At 45.0% G+C, this 21,544-nt stretch overlaps 1 protein-coding gene across 12 annotated transcripts in view; it reads left to right on the forward strand.

Moving 5' to 3' along the window:
- Camk2g (calcium/calmodulin dependent protein kinase II gamma) overlaps positions 1–21,544 on the forward strand; it is a 59,664-nt gene that overhangs the window by 11,966 nt on the left and 26,154 nt on the right. For 11 of the 12 annotated variants that reach the window (XM_042690182.1, XM_042690187.1, XM_042690179.1 and 8 more), the window contains exons 3-10: positions 2,272–2,331; positions 10,218–10,272; positions 11,049–11,114; positions 14,388–14,460; positions 14,596–14,698; positions 15,125–15,208; positions 15,660–15,754; positions 16,421–16,543. In XM_042690182.1, the coding sequence (XP_042546116.1) occupies positions 2,272–2,331; positions 10,218–10,272; positions 11,049–11,114; positions 14,388–14,460; positions 14,596–14,698; positions 15,125–15,208; positions 15,660–15,754; positions 16,421–16,543 (659 nt within the window). The remainder of the gene's footprint in view (positions 1–2,271; positions 2,332–10,217; positions 10,273–11,048; positions 11,115–14,387; positions 14,461–14,595; positions 14,699–15,124; positions 15,209–15,659; positions 15,755–16,420; positions 16,544–21,544) is intronic. The other variant, XM_042690183.1, reaches the window with a different exon arrangement.

Consider the following 21,544-nt stretch of genomic DNA (forward strand, 5'->3'; position numbering starts at 1 on the left):
AGCCTCATTTTCCTTATTTGTAGGGTAATACAGCTAATCAGATCTCTTCTTCACAGACTTCACAGAGCTTCTGTAAGAATAAATTACAGTAATCCTTGCCTTCTGCCTGACTTGTAAATGCCTAGTAAGTAGTAGTTCTTACTGCTACTGTTGCTCTTGTTAAGCACTTACTGAGCCCCTGTTGATGGAAAGAACTCTAGGAAGTACTAACTTAGAAAGTCTCCACACTGAAAGAACTTGTGACTGAAAGGTAGCTGTTGTGATATATGATGGGCAAAGCCCAATGGTGGGCGATGGGAGGAGGTCACGGTCAAAGAAGGAAGAAACCACCCTTTGCCGAGAGGAAAAGGAGAGGGAAAGCTTTATGAAAATGTGACTTTGGCAGTATTCCAGCAGGTGGAGTTAGAAAGGCAGAGTAGGTCCTACTCTCTCTGAGCAGCATTTTCTCTTAATTCCTAGAGCTCTGCCTTCCTGTGGAAGGGATTGACCTCTGCAGCTCACTTGGATATGAAGACTCTTCAGTTTCTAGTCATTTCTTCAAACAGTAACCCTAGGGTCTGAGTGCAAAGAAGTCAGAACTCACAGCAATGACTGGTTAGGATACTGCTAGGGAGAAGCAGGATTTGTAGCCTGGATTCTCTTTCTGTAAAATGGATGTCATAGAAGGGCCAATGACAAGAGACAATGGCTATGTGGTATAGAAGTGAATCTTCAGTAGATGTTAACTGTATTTCAAGTTATCATTATCTTGATGATCAAGATCTTCATTGTCAGCATCATTATATATTAGGGTTGCCAAGAGGACTATGTAAGAAAATAGATGCAGAACTCCTAGCATAGTGCCTGGTCATATACAAAGCTCAATACAATTTAGCTATTGCGCTAATCCCCTTTATTCTCAATTTTGCTTCCCAGAATTTCAGTTACCTGTGTCAGCCACAATCCATACTTCAGGAAGTCTAGAAATAAGCAATAATAAGTTACTGAAGTTACAAATTGTATGCTAAGTAACATGATGAAAATTTTCAACCTCCTGCTTCATCCCACCCAAGATGTAAACTGTTGCTGTATCTAATGTATCCATGCTGTGTAAGCTACCTACCTGTCTATTAGTCACTCAGTAGCCTTCTTGGTTGTCAAATTGATTGGCTCACAGTATCACAATGCTTTTTTTGGGGGGGAGGGGTCCAGTCGTGGGGCCTGAACTCTTGACCTGGGTGCTGTCCCTCAGCTCTTCAGCTCAAGGCTAGCACTCTACCACTTGAGCCACAGCACCACTTCCGGCTTTTTTTTTTTCTGCTTATGTGGTGCTGAGGAATCGAACCCAGGGCCTTAAGCATGCAAGGCAAGCGCTCTACCACTGAGCCACCTTCCCAGCCCCTCACAATGCTTTTATATAGAGTTGGATATTAGCTGGAGTTTCAAGTATGCAAATGGGGTCTTAGAATGTATCCCTTTCAGATAAGTTAGTGCTTCTAATAAGAAAGAGGTGCTTAGCCAGGTAGCAGTAGCTCATACTTGCAACTAACTACTCAGAAGGTTGAGATTTGAAGGTGGTGGTTTGAAGCCAACCCAGGCAGAAAAGTCCATGAGACTCTTATCTCCAGTTAACAAGTAAAACTCTGGAAATGCAGCTGTGACTTGCATGTCAGCCTTGAGTGAAAAGCTAAGTGATTACAGTGTCATGGTCCTTTACTTTTCAAGTCCCAATACCGGCCAAAAAAAGAAAAGGAAAATGGTTTTCAGCACTCTGATCCTATTAAAGCACTGATAGAGGAGATAGTGCACCAGAGTTTGAGCTGAAGTCATGGATTTGAATTTGGGTCTACCACTTATTGACTTGGGGTGTATGTCCTCAAGTTATTTCCTTGTGTGGGAAAAGTGTTCATAATAACTGTTTCCAGGGGCTGGGAAGGTGGCTCAGTGGTAGAGCGCTTGCCTTGCATGCATGAGGCCCTGGGTTCGATTCCTCAGCACCACATAAGCAGAAAAAGCCAGAAGTGTCACTGTGGCTCAAGTGGTAGAGCGCTAGCCTTGAGCTGAAGAGCTGAGGGACAGCGCCCAGGCCCAGAGCTCAGGCCCCATGACTGGCAAAAAAATAAAAATAAAAAATAACTGTTTCCAAAATTCTAGTGATTTGCTGAATTACTTTAGCCAAAATTGCCCAAAGTGCATAAGTTTGTGCTTAAGAACTGAAGGAATATGAATATCCATGTGATCACAGATAAAATGGATAGTTGATGACTTTTCTTTTTTTCTGTTTACTTCTAGATCACCAGAAATTAGAGCGTGAGGCCCGGATATGCCGACTTCTGAAACATCCAAACATTGGTAAGTGCCCTGCATAGAGTATTCTGTTGTTATTTTGTGGAAGGCAGCTTTTATATGTGAAGTTACCTCAGTTCATAAGCCTTCACCTGATTTCTTGTTTTGCAGTATAGTAGCTATGTTGTAGAACTGTAGAATTTTCTTATTTACAAACCTGAATAACCCCACTGCTGCAGTGCTATGTCAGGGCAGGGATGTGAGGCATTTGAATAGAATTCAGACTCCCTACTTCCCTTTCTCCTTCCATCTTCAGCCTGACATCCAGGACCCTCAGTGTATGAGGTTCTGGGCATCCAGCCTACCAGTGTCCCTCACCAGGGGCCATCCACAGCCTTCATGAGAGGCTCAGGATTTTGTTTTTCGACCTGAAAGAGTTTTGTCCCTGTTGCAGTGTCCTGAACACTCTGGGGGTTTCCATGGCGCTCCTGTTTGTATTCTCCAGAGCCAGGAAAGCAAGCTGCCTGCCTGACTTCTCTGGGGAAGGGGTAGCAGGAGCTGCTTGGATAGGGAAGAAGAAAAAAATCTAGAGGATTTCTCCCCACTCCCACCCTGACTGGGGGGACAAGAGCACATTGTTAGTTGTTCTAAAGCCTGAGGAGGTTTGCCTGCCACAACCCACTCTGGCTCAGTTTTACATTGTTCAGCTGAAATAGTCTTTGCCAAAAGTGTTGGCCCTGATTTGGTGCTCCTTACAGAAGGGACAGAAACTGGGCTGGCTGCAGTGTTTGAGCAGAACCCCCAGTGTTGACTTGAGGCAGAGCAGGAACCATCTCCTAGGTTTTCCTGAAAGCCCTGAGTCATCACAAAAGACAACACGTGTTCTGTGCTCCTCAGGCATGGCCTAAATATCAGGGCTCCCACAGTGCCCCGGAGGCCGCCTGTTCTGCTCAGTTGGTGGCCAGGACTGTGAGGCAACTTGCTGAAGCTTGATGCTGCCCCCGGAGCTTCCCAGCCTCTGGCTCCCCAGGTCTCAGAAGGCTCAGTGTGAGCTCTTCGGTGGAAGAGCTAAGGTTGTACTCTAGCCCACAGGGAGGGGAGCAACACTGAGGTAACCAGAACTCCAACCATGCAGGGCTTTATAGATTGCAATCAGCAGCTTGGATTACACCCGAAGCAGATTGGCATAGCCAGTGCTTGGCTCTACACAGTGCAGTGTGTTCCATGGAGCCAGCACCTCCAAGTCTGCAAGTCCTGGTCTTAAAGCTGCTTAAAGCTGCGAGAGTTCCTGGTGATTTCTGATGTTTAGACCTTTCACCTAAGAACTTACCTTAGGTAAGAGAAGGCCAGTAAAGAAAAACACCTAAAACATTAGTAACAAATTCAGATGTATTTTGTTTGGCTGGCACAGTGGTCTAAAATTTTTTTTTAATTATTTGCCAGTATTTAAAAATGAGATTTCAGAGCTGGATGCTCATATGCATCTATAATCCTAGCTACTGAGGAGGCTGAGATTCGCAGTATTGAGGTTCAAGGCTAGATCAGGCAAAAAAGTCCATGAGACTACCTCTCCAATTAACTAGTAAAAATCTGATCTGGAGGCATAGCTGAAGTAGTAGAACTCTAAATGAGCAAGCAAGTCTAGTGAGCATGAGGCCTTGAGTTCAAGCTTTGAAACTGCCAAAAATTTTATTATTTTTTAAAAACTCTGTTTCTCAGCTTTTCGAACCAGATGGTTTGGCTCTAAAACCACACACCGGCTTAGAAGCTTTTTGGTGTTCCAGTCCCAGCTCTCAAGTCCAAGGACAATAACTTCCTTTCCTTTGTGCCTCTTGTAGCCAACTCATACAACAGTTATGCATTGTCCTTCTAAGGAGATCTAAGGGGTAGAGTCGGGGTTGATAATAGAGGCTGACCTACCTCTGCATCACATGAGTAATGGGGAAGGTTGACCACAGAAGGGTCAGGGTATAATAATCATAATTGAGAAACGAATGGGAGGGGCAAAAGTGAAATGCTAGCAGAAAGATATCTTAGCTATCTTTTTATGTCTTTCTAGAGCTAAGCAAATACTTTGTGACCTCTTAGATTTACTCAGTTTGCTAGGTCTTTCCTTTTACCACTTGCTTCCAGCTCAGAATATAGACAAGTCTCTGTGCTATTAGGTAGGCAGCAGGTCCTGAGAAAAACAGACATGGCACGATCAGTTTGTCAGCATCAGAACTGTGTTTCTGTTTCATGTCTGCTCCCAGGTACTGAGCAAACTTGGTCTGTAGACCAATTCTGTAGTCTAGGGCAGGCAGGATTGTGTTCTGGGAGCACAGCTGGCTTCTGGTGGAAATCAAGACTCTTGAAGCTGTGGCCAAGTTGGGGGGTCCAGGACGCAGGAGTTGCCTTGGATGAGGTTTTGTGCTCCTAATTTGATATTCTTCCCTCTCTCCATGGCTGTGTCTTTATAAGCTCTGGCCCTTTTGACTCTGACCTTTTAAACTCTATCCCAAAGGGAAACAGGCATACTAGCCCCAGAATGGTTTATAGATGAGGCAGCTAAGAGATCATCAGTCTCAGGCTGCTGTCAGACTCGGAGCCTCTTGAATTCACAAGGGATATTTGGTACAAGGTTTAAGGCACCCCTAGTTCTATCTCTAGTATCTATTCTGTGCAGAATTAAGATCCTACTGGAAGAGTGAACCCTAATGTAAACCATGGACTTAGGGTAATGATGTGTCAGTGTAGGCTTATTGATAATAAAAGATGTACCACTGTTGTGTGGGATGTTGATTGTAGGGCAGGTATGCATGTGTGGGGAGGGTAGTATATGGAAAGTCTCTGTCCCTTCTGTGCAATTTTGCTGCAAATCCAAAACTGTTGTAAAGAAATTATTTTAATTAAAAACAAACAGTCTGTTAGGTGTAAGGTACACTGTTGAAGTCAAACACCCCTGGGATAGTGGCCAGTGGTGAGGAGAGGCGTGGAGTGGAGGAGCTGTGTAGAGCTGGTAGTCTGAAGTCTGAATGGAGTACTTTCTACCTATGATCTGCTTGCTCTCTGCTCTAAATTCCTCTAATGAATAGACTCTGTCTTCCTCCATGCTGAGCTGCCCCAGCAGTTTCGATCACAGTCTAGCGTTGTGGTTTAAAGCAGCACTTCTTGAACTTTTATGTGCTGATGAATCAGACTGGGATAGTATCAAAACACAAATCCTGATTCAGTAGGTCTGGGGGAAGGGCTGAGATTCTTCATGTCTCACAGTCTCCAGGTGATGTTAATGCCACTAGTTTGTGGTTGGTACTGGAGAAGCCCAGGTTTGCGGCTTTGCGGTTATGCTCACTGGGTTGGATTTGGGATTTTGTAGTTAAAAGTTGTGACCTTTAGCAAGTGACTTAACCATGTGCGCCTGTCTCTGTTGTCACCTGAGTCCCTTCCTGGAGCTGCAAGGGTTCAGCAAGCAAAGGAGTCTAGGAAATGAAAATGATGAAAATGAAAATGGAGAGTCTATAACACTAAACCCCCAGCCTGAACTCAGTTCATAAATTATTCAACACAGACTACCATCTACCTTGGGCCCAGGGCCCATTCAGCTAACAGTAAATGTAGCAAAACCAATTGCTAAGAAAAATGAAACACTGAATCATGACCTAGCTTTTCCCAAATCCTTGCCTCTAGGTGAGGAGTTCTGCCACATCTGGCCCTTGGGGTTTAGGCCAGTCCACCTCAATAAGCCCTTTTAGCAACAGGCCTCTTTCCCACTGTTTCAGTGCTGTGGACAGTTTTTTATTGGGGACACTTTCTTAGTGTTTTTTTGTGTTTTAGAAAGATCTGTTAGAGGGCAGACTGTTGGGTGGGTTTTTGTTGTTGTTGTTGTGGAGTACTGTGGCTTAAACCTAGGGTCTCATAATGTGCTGGGGAAACACTGTACAACTCAAGCTATGCCTCCAGCACTGTTGGGGTTTTTAAAGAATTGGAAATAGCCATGACATTTATACTGTGGACTTCTTAGGCTTGAAGGTGTGAAATATCAAGAAAAAGTATTTACGTGTTTTTAGCCTGTCCTTTTTTCCACTGATTTTTTTTTTTTTTGTCGGTCTTGGAGCTTGAACTGTGGGCCTGGGCGCTGTCCCTCAGCTCTTCAGCTCAAGGCAAGTGCTCTACCACTTGCACCACAGTACCACTTCTGGTTTTCTGAGTGGTTTATTGGGGATAAGAGTCATGGACTTTCCTGCCTGGGCTGGCTTTGAACCGTGATCCTCAGATCTCAGCCTCCTGAGTAACTAGGATTACAGGTGTGAGCTACTGGCACCCAGCTTCCACTGATTTTAAAAGAGTAGTAATAAGGTTTATTCTGAATTGCAGTAGTATTTTATATTTCTTTTCCTAGACCATCTTTTCTATGGACTTGGTCCAGGCCTCCCTGCCTTGTCATTACTATGGAATGGGCTGAGGGAAGATTCAGATTATTTTATTCCACACTTCTGTAGCAACCTTTACTTCTACTTTATAGCTTGTGATATAGTTGTGCTTAGTTGCATATTTGTGCAATTGCTGTTTAATGCCTAACTTCAGTACTAGCTTCAAGCCTTGAAGCTTCTTGGTGGCAGAGCCAAACTCCTCTTCTTTACAGCCATATAAACAGCCCACTCCAGTGAAGTTGCTCTAATGGACACCGTCAAGCCAATCAGAGTGAACTCTGGTTGCTTAATGGATAGATAGAGTCATTCCCTAGTCATTTTATGATAGAAGAATATTGATGTTAGTTTCTCTTCAAGTACTAGTTATGCTGCTTAGTATAAATTGGACTTTGTTTGTTTGTTTCTCTCTCTTCTTTGGTAGTTTGAAGTCAGACCTCACATTTGCTAGGTTGGCTAAGTCAAACTTTTCAGCCACCACCCCCCCCCCCTTTTTTTTTCTTTTGCTGGAACTAGGGCTTTGGAGTCAGGGATCTTATACTCACTCAGCTTGCTTGCTCATGGCTGATGTTCTACCCCTTGAGTCCTACTTCCAACCTAGCGTTTTGCTGATTAGTTGAAGATGGGATCTTGCAGACTTTTCTTTCCAGGTTATCCTTGAACAGTGATCTTCCAGGTTTTAGCCTTCTAAGTAGCTGGAATCACAGTTGTGAGCCATAGGCACCTGTGTCTACAAGACTCCACATTGGAGCAGCTTAAGTAACTAGTATCCAATAAAATAATGCGTGTGGTGCAATGCTTGGCATATAGCAACAGCTCAAATAAATTTTAGTAATTACAATTTTGATAATTGTCATCAAGAATCTACCTATTGGCGCTTAGAAGGCACAATCAGATTTATCTTCTTGTCCTTAGTACCCTGTAAATTTATAAATTGGAATGAAAAGCTAGCATTCTTATTCAATACCCCTCCCCCCTTGTCTTGGCATGTTGGGCGCCTTGCTCTGGGCATGTGTCAGAGGCATCAGGGCTGGGTGGCCTGAAAGGATTAGTCTTACTTTGCTGCTCTTCTAATCCTCTCCCACCTGGGCTCTGTGTGTGGCCTTCCTGAAGAAGGGCAAGCGCCAGTGATTCTGTGTCTGGGCAGAGGCCTGAGTATCTGCGCCTCTGGCCCTGTTCTCAAGCCTGCAGTGCTGCTGGGGTAAACCTAGTGAAAGGGATGTCCATGTGAGGCAAGGCTCAAGGCCAAGCCTGGCAAGGTAGGGCACCTGGGCTCCCCTGGGAGTAGCTGTTAGCAGCCTCCTGATATCCTGTTGGATCACCATCCTGCTGCTGTTAGTCAGCTCTCTAATGAAGCTGGTCTGGCTTCTGGGACAGCCAATTTCTAGGGGATTATTTGTATTACACACTTTAATGCTTTTTAATAGCAAATTTTTAATTAAATGGAAAGTCCTTTTGGAAGTAAGGGAGCAGCTACAGTAGGACTCAGCATGAGGCACCCACTGAGACCAGAGAAACTGAGTGAAGAGGGAGGTAGCAGGGCTTTGGGGAGCTCATTGAGCATGCCAGCCTAGGGGGGGCGGGAGAGCAGCAGGGATCTGGCTGTAGCTCCTTCCTTCTATCCTAAAAGCCCTTCCTGTCATTTGTAGGCTGAGGAGTAGGATTGAAAAATCAGATGGGATCAAATCAGGTAGGCAATATGATGTGTAGATGGTCCTTAGGCCTTGGATCCAGTCCTGGCAGCCCTCTCAAGTCCTCATTTGTCACGTGAGGAGAACAAGGGGGCTGTGGTGATGGTTCATTGCCTTGTGGTCCCTGCATCATGTATTTTGCATTCTCGCTGATCTTGCTGCTGCAGTGTGGCAGGGATATAGGGAAGTACCTTAGCTCTTAGGAAATGCTCTGGCACTAGAACAGGGAGCAGCCAAGGAAGAGATACTGTGATTTCTTTGTATCTGAATACTTTACCAGTTGGTTTGGTGTCAGGCCATTCCTGAAGTGCTCCCGGAGATGCTCCTGTACTGATGAGGACTGGAGCAAAGGTCAAACAGAGGGGAGCCCTTTGGAATAGAGGTTCTCCATCAGGACAGTTCAGTTAAGGGAGGGACAGGAACACTGGAACAGGCAGCCAAAGCAAGTTGTGTTTGCATTACAATGATGCTCAGGGATTGGCATCTAACCCAGAAATGGCTTGAAGAGGAGACCTCAGAAGACATTAGGTTGGTCTTTTGCCCGAGAGCTTTGGAGGAAGAATTGGGAAGGGATTCTGCTTGCCAGCCTTCCTTGCACTTGGTGAATTACCCTACAGCCTTCTCCAGCCTCTGCCTTCCTGGACCCATCCATGATGCTGTCATAGGTACATTTGTGATCAATCTCTTCTGGGCTCCGTTGCCTTGCTACCTAGTATGTGAGCTGCTCTTCCTTTTTTATAGGATTCAGTGGAACAGACCAGCCTTTGGAGTTAGAGAAGCCTGAATTCTTTTCTTGACCTACCACTCTGTAGCTCTTTGAGCAAGAGATTTTTTTTCTTTTTTCTTTTTGTCGGTCGTGGGGCCTGAACTTTGGGCCTGGGCGCTGTCCCTCAGTTCTTCAACTCAAGGCTAGCGCTCTACCCACTTGAGCCACACCACTTGAGCCATAGCACCACTTCCGGCTTTTTCTGCTTATGTGGTGCTGAGGAATCGAACCTAGGGCCTCATGCATGCAAGGCAAGCACTCTACCCCTGAGCCACCTTCCCAGCCCTGGCAAGAGGTCTTAAATCTCTGAGCCTCCACTGTCCTCTTCTGTAGAATGGGAATCTCATTCATCACAGAGCAGTATAATAAACTCCTTGACTAAAAATAAATAAACTCCTTGAAGGCAGGCACTACATCCCTCTGTTCCTCCTAAATGCCATCACCTAGCCTGGGGTCTGGCAGATGGCAGTGCTCAATAAATGTTTATAGAATGCGTAACGTATGTCAAGAACCTAACACAAGGCCTGGTGTATACTAAGCACTTGAAAATCATTTATCACCTTTGTATGGATGTGCATGTGGCCTCTTGGGCTCACCATTCACTATCCTGCTCCTCATCCCTTCCTACTGGGCTCTACCGTTTACCTTTTTCCACTTCCTTTCGTCCTCCTGTTCCCATATGCTCCTCAGAAGGAGCCCTGGGCTTTCCCAGCTTGTCATTCTCATGCCTCGCTTCAGCATTGCTGGGTATTTCTTAGTCTGTTTTACTGCAGTGTGTTGTCCCAGGACCGCTTTCTCTAGGTCTAACCCCTCTAGGAAGATTCCTATACTTTTTTTTCCTCCATCTTGATTTGCATCTTAGACATGAAACTTCTAGTTCTTGCCTGAGATGGAATGTGAGCACTAGTCTCTTTCTATAGTGACTTGAGTATGTGACTTGAGAGGGGTGGTGTCAGGCATATTGTCTGTGGTGGCTTCAGGAGTGTGCCTGGTGAGGCTGACAGGATGGAGCTGGGGTGGGGTTGCTAAGGAGGACAGGATTTCCCAGTTTTCTCTCTGTTAATCTCTGTCCCATCTCCTCTCTTGCAGTACGCCTCCATGACAGTATTTCTGAAGAAGGGTTTCACTACCTCGTGTTTGACCTGTAAGTGCCACTTTCTGAGGGTGTGGGGGCATTTCCCTCCAGCTGGCTCAAGGTGAAAGCTTGGGTAAAGGTTGAACTTTTTCTGGAAATTGGGCAGGTTGCCAGCCCAAAGCCCCTCGTTTTCTCCCCAGAGCTCCACTCCCAGGATGCCGTTGCATTTGCATTTCTCTTCTGCAGTCCAACTTGTGCATATGCTTTTTTCTTGATTTGTGGTGTGTTGTCCTTAGTGGAGAAATAAAATAGAGCTCTTTGCATGACCTGAAGAATTCTAAGAGATTGAGGGTAGCTTTTAACTGGGCTCCATTTGATCTCTCTTCCACTTTGGTTGTTCTTTAACATCTAACGAGTATGTCTTTATCTCCTGGAAACTCCTCTCCACTGTTGTCAGGGTTGGGTTTCTGTGTCTTTGGTCTTGTTATTCTTCATGGTTAGTAGTGAGTCTGTCCTTCTTGGACAGCTAAGTGTTAGTGTTCATATTGGTCTCAAACAAAACTAACTTTTAGGGTAGGTTGGATATTTTCTTCTATCTCATAATTGCTTGATTGTTAGCTAATCTGTAGGGTGTGGAAACAAATGTCAGGAAAGAAGGGACAGCCTGTGCATGTACTGCAAGGCGCCTATGTTGCTGAAGGATTGAGCATGTTCTGGGCTCTCAGATGAAGCACACTTGGCATTTCTCTTAAAAAAATGTTTTACAATGTGACTTTGTTACTGGTGGATGCTGGGGTTGGCTAAGGGACCCTTGCCTCTCTGACCACTTCTGCTGTTGGTTGCAGTGTTACAGGTGGAGAGCTGTTTGAAGACATCGTGGCTAGAGAATACTACAGTGAAGCAGATGCCAGGTGAGATGAAGGCTTTGTTGTTCCAGTGCAGCTCTGATTTAGGATCACAGTGTGTCTTGGCCACCTTAGGAGGCCAGCATTATGTCTTATTTGAGTAGTTTTGGGAAAGATGAGCCAACCACTTGTCTGGACCAGATTCTGTAGTGCTGAGCTGCATTCTGTGGACAATATTAGAAGTTAAAAAATTCAGCACCCACAGATCAATTTCTTTCAAAGCCCATTCCAAGTCACCTCCCAAAATTGTATCTTTCCCTTGTACTATTATGTACTTTCATGGCCAAGGGCTGTCTCTATGTCTCTTGCAAATCCTAGTATGTACAAGCCACTGAGCTGAAGTCCTGGGGGTGAACAGAGAGGGAGAGCATTGTTTCTATCATGAAGGAGTAGGAACTGGGGAACCTCTTTGGAAGTTTTTAGCCTCTTGTCACGTAGTCCCTTGACTACCATGACTAGCTTCAACAGGAACTCTGCTGGTTAGGGACTATTCTCCAGCCTCATACCTCAGAGGTCAGCCATCCATAGAAAACCTTGTGGCTCCTTCAAATGACACAGCAGAATTCTACTCTACCACAGCGCTCAGGTGATTGTTTAGCCTGCATTTCCCACCTCGACTTTCTCTACCATCCCTCCCCTCCTTAGTCCCTCTTCTTTCTGATAGTGATATCCTTAGAACCTGGTTTTGATCATCCTGCCTGCAGCTTATCTAGCTTATGCGGTGGCTCAGGCTGCCTCTGGAGAGTGGGGGAGTATAGCTTGCTCACGAATTTCTCAACCCTGAGTAGCCAATGTTTGCTGATCAACTTCAGATGCTTCAGCCTCAGGAAAAATTCTCAAGTGGGGAGATGAATTCCAGTGCCAGCAGGGGAGGACCAGTCTGTAGGAAGAAGGAGGCAGTGATAGCTCAGGGAGCTTGGCGGGGAGAAGGGGAGGCGGTGCTGGGGAGGGACTGTACCAGTGGGCTTGGCCTGGCTCTGCTGGGACACTTCGCACTTTTGCCATTTTTGGCCAGAAGGCTCTCCCTACTAGCCGGGCTCTGTTCTAATTATACATTTCTGTGGAGACTCGCCTCTGCAGCTCAATCTTAAAGTCCCTTTGGCCCGTTCTTGGGTTTTGTGCTATGGGATACCCTGAACTAGGATTCTGATAAGACTCCTTGGCTCTTGTAGGAGCCTTAGCACAAGAGTCTAGAGAAAGGAATCAGAAGTCCAAGCCACCCAGACTTGACCTAGATTAGATACACTGCAGACCTGCCTAACACTCCTAATGTGATGTACTAGGTACCTAGTACTAATGACTGAGCATCTGTTCTCTAGACCAGATGTTCTTTCAACATCAGAGTTACTGACCCTTAGTTTGTTATTGTTGTGAGGGCTTCTCCTGTGCATGGTAGACACTTAGAGCCTTACCTGGTCAATAGGTGCCAGTAGTATCCTCTGTATTCCCCAGTGTGTGATGACCAGAAATGTCATGTCTCCAGACCTTACAACTAGTGTTCCTTGGGGGCAGACTCCCCTTCCCCAGCTGTAAATTGTCCACCCTTTCTGCCAGAGTTTGACTGTAGGGATGGCAGGAGTGTTTTCAAGGTGGACCCCGTTTTAAGAATCAGCAGCTGAAAATAGGCTCGGTCAGGGGGCAAGTACTAGCAAGAGTGGGTTGGGCTAAAAAGGAGGACAAAAGAATGAATATGGTTGAAATAGATTGTTTGCATCTATGAAAACAACAATGAAACAGTTTTGGGAAGCAGGGAAGGAAGAGTGATGGAGGAGGTGAGATTGATTGGAATATATTGTAAATGTGTGAAATGTAACAATGAAATCCCCCTCTGCATAACTAATGTAAGATAATTTAAAAAAATGAATCAGCAGCTGAATGCAACTCTAGATTAGGTTGTCTTTTTCTGTGCAGTAATGCTCTTCTGGTACCATTTAGAATCCATTAGGTATATTGTTTCTGAAAAGAATTTATGTGTTTGTTCTGTCTTCTCTAATGATAAAATTCAGGGTGGCCACTATGCCTTATTCATCTTTACATCCTGTGTGGCAACAAGCACAACCTGATACAGTCACTCAGGATATGTTTAAATAAATGAAAGTGTACACCCATCCCAAAATCAACTTAGATTGCTTAGTTAGACTCTCCTGCCTAAGTTGTTGCCATAAGCTTTTTCTCCAAGAAAAAGTTACTATATGGAGAAAGAGAAATAAAAAAGGGAGTAGGTGGCCTCACTTTTCTTAGACATCTGGGATGCCTTCCAGTGTCTTGGAAACAAAGTGGGTTATGTTGGACCTTTGCAGTGAAAAGAAGCCATGGTGGATCACTGTTCTAGTCTCTCCTCTGCCCTTTAACAGGTCTTCACTTCCCTTTTCTGTAAAAATAAGTCTTGGTAAGGATGTGGAAAAAAGGGAACCCTTATACATTGTTGGTATTGTATATTAGTACAGCCATTTTTGGAAAATGGTATGGATGTTCCTCAGAAACCTAAAAATAGAATTACCATATGATCTAGCAATCTCACTACTGGGTAAGTACCCAAAGGAATGGAAATCAGTATTTTGGAGAGATGTCTGTACTCCCACATTCATTGCAGCATTATTCACAGTATCCAAGACATGGAAACAACCTCTACATCTATCAACAGATGAATGGATATTTAAAAAGTGCTGTGTACTATTCAGTCTTAAAAAAGAAAACAAACAAGACAAAACGAAACAAAAACAAGAAATTCTGTCATTTACAACAACATGGATTAATCTGGAGGATTTATGTTAAGTGAAATAAGCAAGCACAGAAAGACAAATACCATTTCACTAACATGTGGAATCTCATAGAAGTAAAGTAGAATGGTGGTTACCAGTAGCTGTGATAAGGATGAATGGGGAAAGGAAAGGTGCTGGTCAAGTTTTAGACCCAAAGAGAAAATTCTGGCACTCCATTTCACTGCAGGTGATATTAGTTAGCAATAAGGCATTTCAAAGTAGCTAAAAGAGGATTTTAATGCTCTCACCGGGAAGAAATGATAAATATTTGAGGTGAAGGATATGCTGATTATTCTGGTTTAACATCGTATTTTCCCCTTACAAGTAGATACAAATGTTTTTCAAAATAAAATACAGCTTGAGAAGTTGTAGAAAACAAAATGACTTGACCTAGATGAGGTCCAAGGCCTCAGTAATTTTCTGAACTTGTGACCCTATGCTTTTGGTTCACAGCATGTGGTCTTAGGTGAAGTAGTTTAACATTGCATTGACTGTCCTTTTCCTTCTGCTTTATTAGCCACTGTATACATCAGATTCTGGAGAGTGTTAACCACATCCATCAGCATGACATTGTCCACCGGGACCTGAAGGTACTACCCAGGCCCCCTTCTTTGCTTCCTGCTTGTGACATATTGGCGCCACCTGGTGCCAGGCATCAGTATTGTGTGGGCCCAAAGTAGGCTCCTTTTGGGTGCCTTACAAGGTTCTCCCTGTTCCATCTGCAGCCGGAGAACTTGCTGCTTGCAAGTAAATGCAAGGGTGCTGCGGTCAAGCTGGCTGATTTTGGTCTGGCCATCGAAGTACAGGGAGAACAGCAAGCTTGGTTTGGTAAGAGTGACCCTGTGGCTTCCCAGAATGCAGCCCCCACCCTTCCTCTTCTTCCTGATCTGTCTTCCTCTTTCAGAAATAGAAGCCAGAACTTTAATGGTCCTGGTTTCCTCGGTGAGTGGAGGAGGGTGGGAGTGTGCAGATTGCTCCTGGCCTTCATGACTCAGTACAGTGAGTCTAGCTGTTGTCAGGATTGCATTCTTGCTGCCTCTGGGGAGGTGTTGAAGTTCCTGGTAGGCACATGGACTAGCCCTCTGATTTAGATTCCAGACACTACAAAAAACCTTCCTGTCATCTCTTGCAGCCTGTGTGCTGAGAGCTTACGTAGCAAAAGCAGCAAGACTGAAAAGGGCTTTTGGAATAAATTGTGGATGTGGGCTAACTGAAAGTAGGCTCAGTGTGCCTCTGCCCTCTCTTCTGCTACAGGTTTTGCTGGCACCCCAGGTTACTTGTCCCCTGAGGTCTTGAGGAAAGATCCCTATGGAAAACCTGTGGATATCTGGGCCTGCGGTAAGCCCATTCCACACTCCACATTTTCGGTGTTAAGGGCTCTCGGCTTCTGGTGATGGCAAGAAAGAGGCATTGCTCTTCCTTGTAGGTTCCACAAGTGCCTGCTATATGTGAGATCATGGTGTTCGTTCTTGTCCCCCTGGGAGGGCTGTTCTCATCACACCCTCTTTCCTAAGTAACTTCCTGGATTATGTTGCATCCTTCTTGGAGAGGGATTTGCCCATGCCTTGGAGGCTAGATTGTGCCTAAAGAAATCTCTGATGTGACTTAGTAATGGGAAGAGTGAGGCACAGCAGGAGGGGCTGGCGGAACAGCATTATCAACTGACATCCATCTCTAACTCTGGTTTGGCCCTTGCCTTTCTGGGTGGCTCTGAGCCCTGCATGGCCTTTCTTGGTTCCTCGGGGAAGTAGGTGACTGACCCCAGTGACTTGTGTGTTCTGTCTCGTAGGGGTCATCCTGTATATCCTCCTGGTGGGCTATCCTCCCTTCTGGGATGAGGATCAGCACAAGCTGTATCAGCAGATCAAAGCTGGAGCCTATGATGTAAGGATGGATTTTCTGAGAGCTAAGCAAGTACCCTGGGAAGAACAAATTTCTTATCCCTCAGGCTCTGTCCAAGGGAGCGGGTGTGTTTATTGTGTCACATGATACAGAGGATGTCAAGGGACTTTGAGGACCCAGGGATAGACATACAGGACTCACTATTGCCACCCTATGTGCAGGGAGCAACTTTTTTTTTTTTTTTAACTCTTCTTCCTTTTCTTGCGGGCAGGAATCATCTTGGTAGCTATAAAGTTAAATAACTCACTTAAGTCCTTTGATCTTTACAAAGAAAGGAGAAGCCACAAGGTGTGCTGCATCACACAGGGAGAAGTCTGGAGTCTCCCTCCACTACAGTGGTACCTTGGGCATACAGTGTACCCATTTTCTCCTTAGTAGAGAGATCAAGTTGAAATAGAAAATGTTGGGAGTCCTCTTCCTGCTCTTGTCTGGTACTCTAGCATTCTAACCATGACTGTTCTGTTTTTCCTTTTCTAGTGTAAGTTTACATAGGTTCTAGGATAGGCTCAGGTTTCTCCAACTCTCTATCCAGAAACTTTGGTTACCACAAAGTATCCCAATTATAGGATTTGGGATGAAAACAGCCTACATTTCAGGGTGTGGGTTCACATGTGTCATATCCTTCCTTCCCCTGTTCCTGCTCCTTAGTTCCCATCACCAGAATGGGACACGGTGACCCCCGAAGCCAAGAATTTGATCAACCAAATGCTGACCATAAACCCAGCAAAGCGCATCACAGCTGACCAGGCTCTCAAGCACCCATGGGTCTGTGTAAGTGTCTTTGCCCCAGGTCTTGGGGATCAGAGGTGGCAGTTCCCCAGTACCCTCAGTGCCTCCCTTACACTGCTTTTTATCAGCAGAGAGTCATCTGGTCCCTAACCAGAGTCAGGGAGAATGAGTGGAGGCCAAGGTCAATCAATGCCATTTGGGAACTCAGGGAATCAGAAAGGGCCAACAATTTTTTTTACTTGCCTTTACCCCCATTTTACTTGCCTTTACCCCCATTTGCTGTTGTGAAAGACTGTGATTTAATTGTGTGATTTTGTTTATATGGACTTTTGTTTGTTTGTTTTTTGGGATGGTCTTTAGCTTGAACCCAGGGCCTAGGCACTGTCTCTGAGCTCCTTTTGCTCATGGATAGCACTCTACCACTTGAGCCACAGCGTTACTTCCGGCTTTTTCTGTGATTTATTGGAGATTAAGAGTCTCACAGACTTTACTTTCCTGCCTCACCTGGCTTCAAACTTCAATCCTCAGATCTCAGCCTCCTGAGTAGCTAGGATTACAGGCATGAGCCATGGTACGTGGCTTGATTTAGGGGTTTGTTTTTGTTTTCTGGTTTGTTTGGTTTTTTTTTCGTCAGTCATGGGGCCTGAACTCTGGGCCTGGGTTCTGTCCTTTAGCTCTTTAGCTCAAGGCTAGCACTCTACCACTTTGAGCCACAGCACCACTTCCAGGTTTTTCCACTTATGTGGTGCTGAAGAATAAAACCCAGGGCCTCATGCATGCAAGGCAAGCACTCTACCACTGGGCCACCTTCCCAGCTCATTGATTGAGTTTTTTTGAATGAGGACTTGTAATGGCCCTTGCAGACTGGGTAGTTGATGATAAAAAGCAGTTGGCAGAACCTAAAGTGAACTCCCAAGTTTAGGGCCTATTCAGTCTCAACTATCATATAACTCTAACAGAACTGTGACTGGGACCCAAAAAATAAAAGATGCCTCTGAGCTATTAAAACAGAATTCTGGGGTTGGAGCTGTGGCTCAGTTGGTAGAGCACTAGCCAATGAGCAAAAACATCAGATATCATGTTCAAGTACCAGTCTTCAACCCCCCCCCCCAAAAAAAAAAAAAAAAAAAAAAAACCACCAAGCATCCTGAAGCTGAGTCATGAAGCTTCTGTGCTGAATCCCTAGGAAAGATGTTGTTTGTACTATGTTTTCATACACAAGTCAGTCAAATATCTACTTTTGGACAAAGAGGGTCTAGTTAGGTATTTTGACAACCATGCTGCATTTGTTTATTTGTTCATTCTTGTGTTTACTGAATGCCTCTTTGGTGCTGGTTATTATGGGATATTGGAGATGCAAGGCACAGGCCTTGCCTGAGAGATCCGGCCAAAAAGGACTTAAACAGGCAACTGTAAAACAATGTGATGAACATAAGAAAGAACCTAATAAGTGTAGGAGTTCCTGCTGTCCTGGAGGTCTGTAGTGTCACAAAGGTTATATGGAGAAGATGACCTAGGTTTTGGTTCTTAGTGGATGAGTAAGAACTCCCTAAGCTGTTACCGTGCAGAGAGAAATAAGCATGAGCCAGAGTGAGAGGCCATGGGAAATTGTTGAGTGTAAGGAATGTTAAGTAGTTTGGTTGTCAACAAGGCTGTAACTATAGGAATGTTAAGAGAATGGGGCCAAAAAGAGTATGACATACAAATTTCTGCTTAAGGAGTTGGGTATTTTATTCTCAAAGCATGAGGAACCATTTTAAAAAGAGTATGAAGTTTGTATTTAAGAAAGATTACTTTGGAGGCTGTGTAGAAAATAGAATTGATGAGGAGGCAAGAGAAAGGCAGAGAGGGGCTGGGAAGGTGGCTCAGTGGTAGAGCGCTTTCCTCACATGCATGAGGCCCTGGGTTTGATTCCTTAGCACCACATAAGCAGAAAAAAGCTGGAAGTGGCACTGTGGCTCAAGTGGTAGGGTGCTAGCCTTGAGCTGAAGAGCTGAGGGACAGCGCCCGGCCCAGAGTTCAGCCTCCACAACCGACAAAAAAAAGAGAGAGAGAGAGAGAGAGAAAAAAAGGCAGGGAGCTGAGAAAGCTGTCTAAGCAAGACAAGATAAGGTCTCAGCTACCAATAGAGGTAGTGGGTAATGTGGTAAGTAGCAAATTCAAGAGATATTTAGGATTTAGTGACCAGTTAGATTTGCAGAAGGAAGGGACAGACACAAACAAGAGGAGGAGGAGAAATATGGATGTACACATTAGAAAAGAAGGCTCTAGAGGTATACTTAAATTGTAGAATGCCACCCTGGCAACTCTGAAACCCTGAGTTCAAGTTCTAGTAGCACAGGGCTGGGAAGGTGGCTCAGTGGTAGAGCGCTTGCCTTGCACGCATGAGGCCCTGGGTTCAATTCCTCAGCACCACATAAGCAAAAAGAAAAAAGCTGGAAGTGGTGCTGTGGCTCAAGTGGTAGAGCGCTAACCTTGAGCTGAAGAGCTGAGGGACAGCGCCCAGGCCCAGAGTTCAGGCCCCACTACCGGACCCAAAAAAAAAAAGTTCTAGTAGCACAAAAGAGAGAAAGAGAGCAAAACAAGAAAAGGACAAAAAGTTGGAAATGCAGGTTATCATTGTTCTGTAGGTAATCTTGCCAATCAAGATCCTTATTGTACAGAGTCAGGCGCTGGTGGCTCATGCCTGTAATCCTACCAACTCAGGAGGCTAGATTTGAGGATCGCAGTTCAAAGCCAGCCCAGGCAGAAAAGTCCATGAGACTCTTATTGCCAATAAGCTACTCAGAAAATTGGAAGTGGCACTGTGGCTCAAGTGGTAGAGCGTAGCCTTGAGCTGAAGAGCTGAGCGACAGCGTTCAGGCCAAGAGTTCAAGCCCCATGAGACTCCTTCCACCCCCCCAAAAAAGGAAACTGGAAGTGGTGCTTGGATCAAGTGGTAGAGTGCTACCCTTGAGCTGAAGAGCTGAGGGACAGCTCCCAGGCCCAAAGTTCAAGCCCCACAACCGACAAAAAAAAAATCCTTATTGTGAGCTTGTGCTGTGAAGAGAAGAAAAAGCCACCAAACACTAGCATTTAGGGACAGTGAGAATTACAGGACCTAGCAAAAGGGACTGAGAATAACTTTCATAGTCGAAGAAGATTCAGAATCTAAGAAACAAGCCTCGTAGTAATCAAAGACTTCAGGAGTCTGTGGTAAAGATGGAAAGGAAGGGGCTGGGAAGGTGGCTCAGTGGTAGAGCACTTGCCTTGCATGCATTAGGCCCTGGGGTTTGATTCCTCAGCACCACATACACAGAAAAAGCCGGAAATGGGTGCTGTGGCTCAAAAGATGGAAAGGAACAACCAGACTCTACTAAATGAGAGGCCGTCGTTTCATTTCACTAACAGTGAGACAAACCTGCTTTCCAAGCAGTGAGAAGGAAGTGTGGCTAAGGTTTTCTAAGGAGCTAGGCAGTGAAGGGGAAAAGAAGTTAGTACACCCTGGGGGACGAGGATGTATTGGGGAGCTTGCTTTATTTTTGTCCTCTGTGTGTGTGTGTGTGTGTACATGTATGTGTACACGTGCACACCTGTGCCAGTACTAGGGCTTGAACTCAGAGCCTCGATACTGTTCTTTATCTTTTTTTTTTTGCTGGTTGTGGGGTCTGAACTCTGGGCCTGGGCGCTGTCCCTCAGTTCTTCAGCTCAAGGCTAGAGCTCTACCACTTGAGCCACAGCGCCACTTCCGGCTTATTTTTTCTTTTTGCTTATGTGATGCTGAGGAATGGAACCCAGGGCCTCATGCATGCAAGGCAAGCGCTCTACCACTGAGCCACCCTCCCAGCCCCTGTTCTTTATCTTTTTTACCCAAGGCTAATTGCTCTACCACATGAGCCACAACTCCATTTTTTGGCTTTTTTTTTTTTTTTTTTTTGCCAGTCCTAGGACTTGAACTCAGGGCCTAGGCACTGCCCCTGAGCTTCTTTTGCTCAAGACTAGCTTCTACCACTTAAGGTACAATGCCACTTCCAGATTTTTCTGTTTATGTCATACTGAGAAATTGAACCCAAGGCTTCATGCTAGGCAAGTACTCTACCAGTAAGCCAAATTCCCAGCCCCTGGCTTTTTTTTGTGATTGAGAAAAAAGCCTCATAGCCTTTTCTACCCAGGCTGTCTTTGAACCACATTCTTCAGATCTCAGGCTCCTGAGTAGCTAGGGTTACAGGCTTGAGCCCCCAGTGCCTGGCTGTCTTTTTATTTAAAATTTTTTTAATTAGCCGGGCGCTGGTGGCTCACGCCTGTAATCCTAGCTACTCAGGAGGCTGAGATCTGAGGATCGAGGTTCAAAGCCAGCCCGGGCAGGAGAGACCGTGAGACTCCTATCTCCAATAAACCACCAGAAAAAAACGGAAGTGGCGCTGTAGCTCAAGTGGTAGGGCGCTCGCCTTGAGCTGAAGAGCTGAGGGATAGCGCCCAGGCCCAGAGTTCAAGCCCCACAACCGACAAAAAAAAAAAAATTAATAAAATTTATTATACATATAAATTAATGTTTTATAGTAATATAAATTATATTTTAATGCATAGTATTGCGATGATTTAGTAATCAATATCCCTTGCCTCTCTAACTTCCAGTAATCACTGTTCTACATTCCATTAAACTTTATTTCTTTTTTTTTCTTTTTTTTTTTTTCCAGACCTGGGGTTTGAACTCAGGGCCTGAGCACTGTCTCTGAGCTTCTTTTGCTAGCACTGTACCACTTGAGCCACAATGGTACTTCCATCTTTTTCTGTTTATGTGGTACTGAGGAATCGAACCCAGGGCTTCGTGAATGCTAGGCAAGCACTCTACCACTAAGCCACCTCCCCATCCCAAAACTAATCAACTTTTGCTTTGTTTTGTTTTTTGAACTCTGGGCTTGGGCGCTGTCCCTAAGCTTTTCAGTTCAAGGCAAGCACTCTACTTGAGTGACAGCACCACTAACTTTGTTTCTTTTTAATTTCCACATATGAAAGAGAACATGCAGTACCTGTCAGTATGGCTGGCTTATTTTACTTAATGTC

Source organism: Dipodomys spectabilis, unplaced genomic scaffold (assembly GCF_019054845.1).
Source record: "Dipodomys spectabilis isolate Male_0828 unplaced genomic scaffold, ASM1905484v1 ptg000136l, whole genome shotgun sequence".
NCBI classification, from domain to species: domain Eukaryota; kingdom Metazoa; phylum Chordata; class Mammalia; order Rodentia; family Heteromyidae; genus Dipodomys; species Dipodomys spectabilis.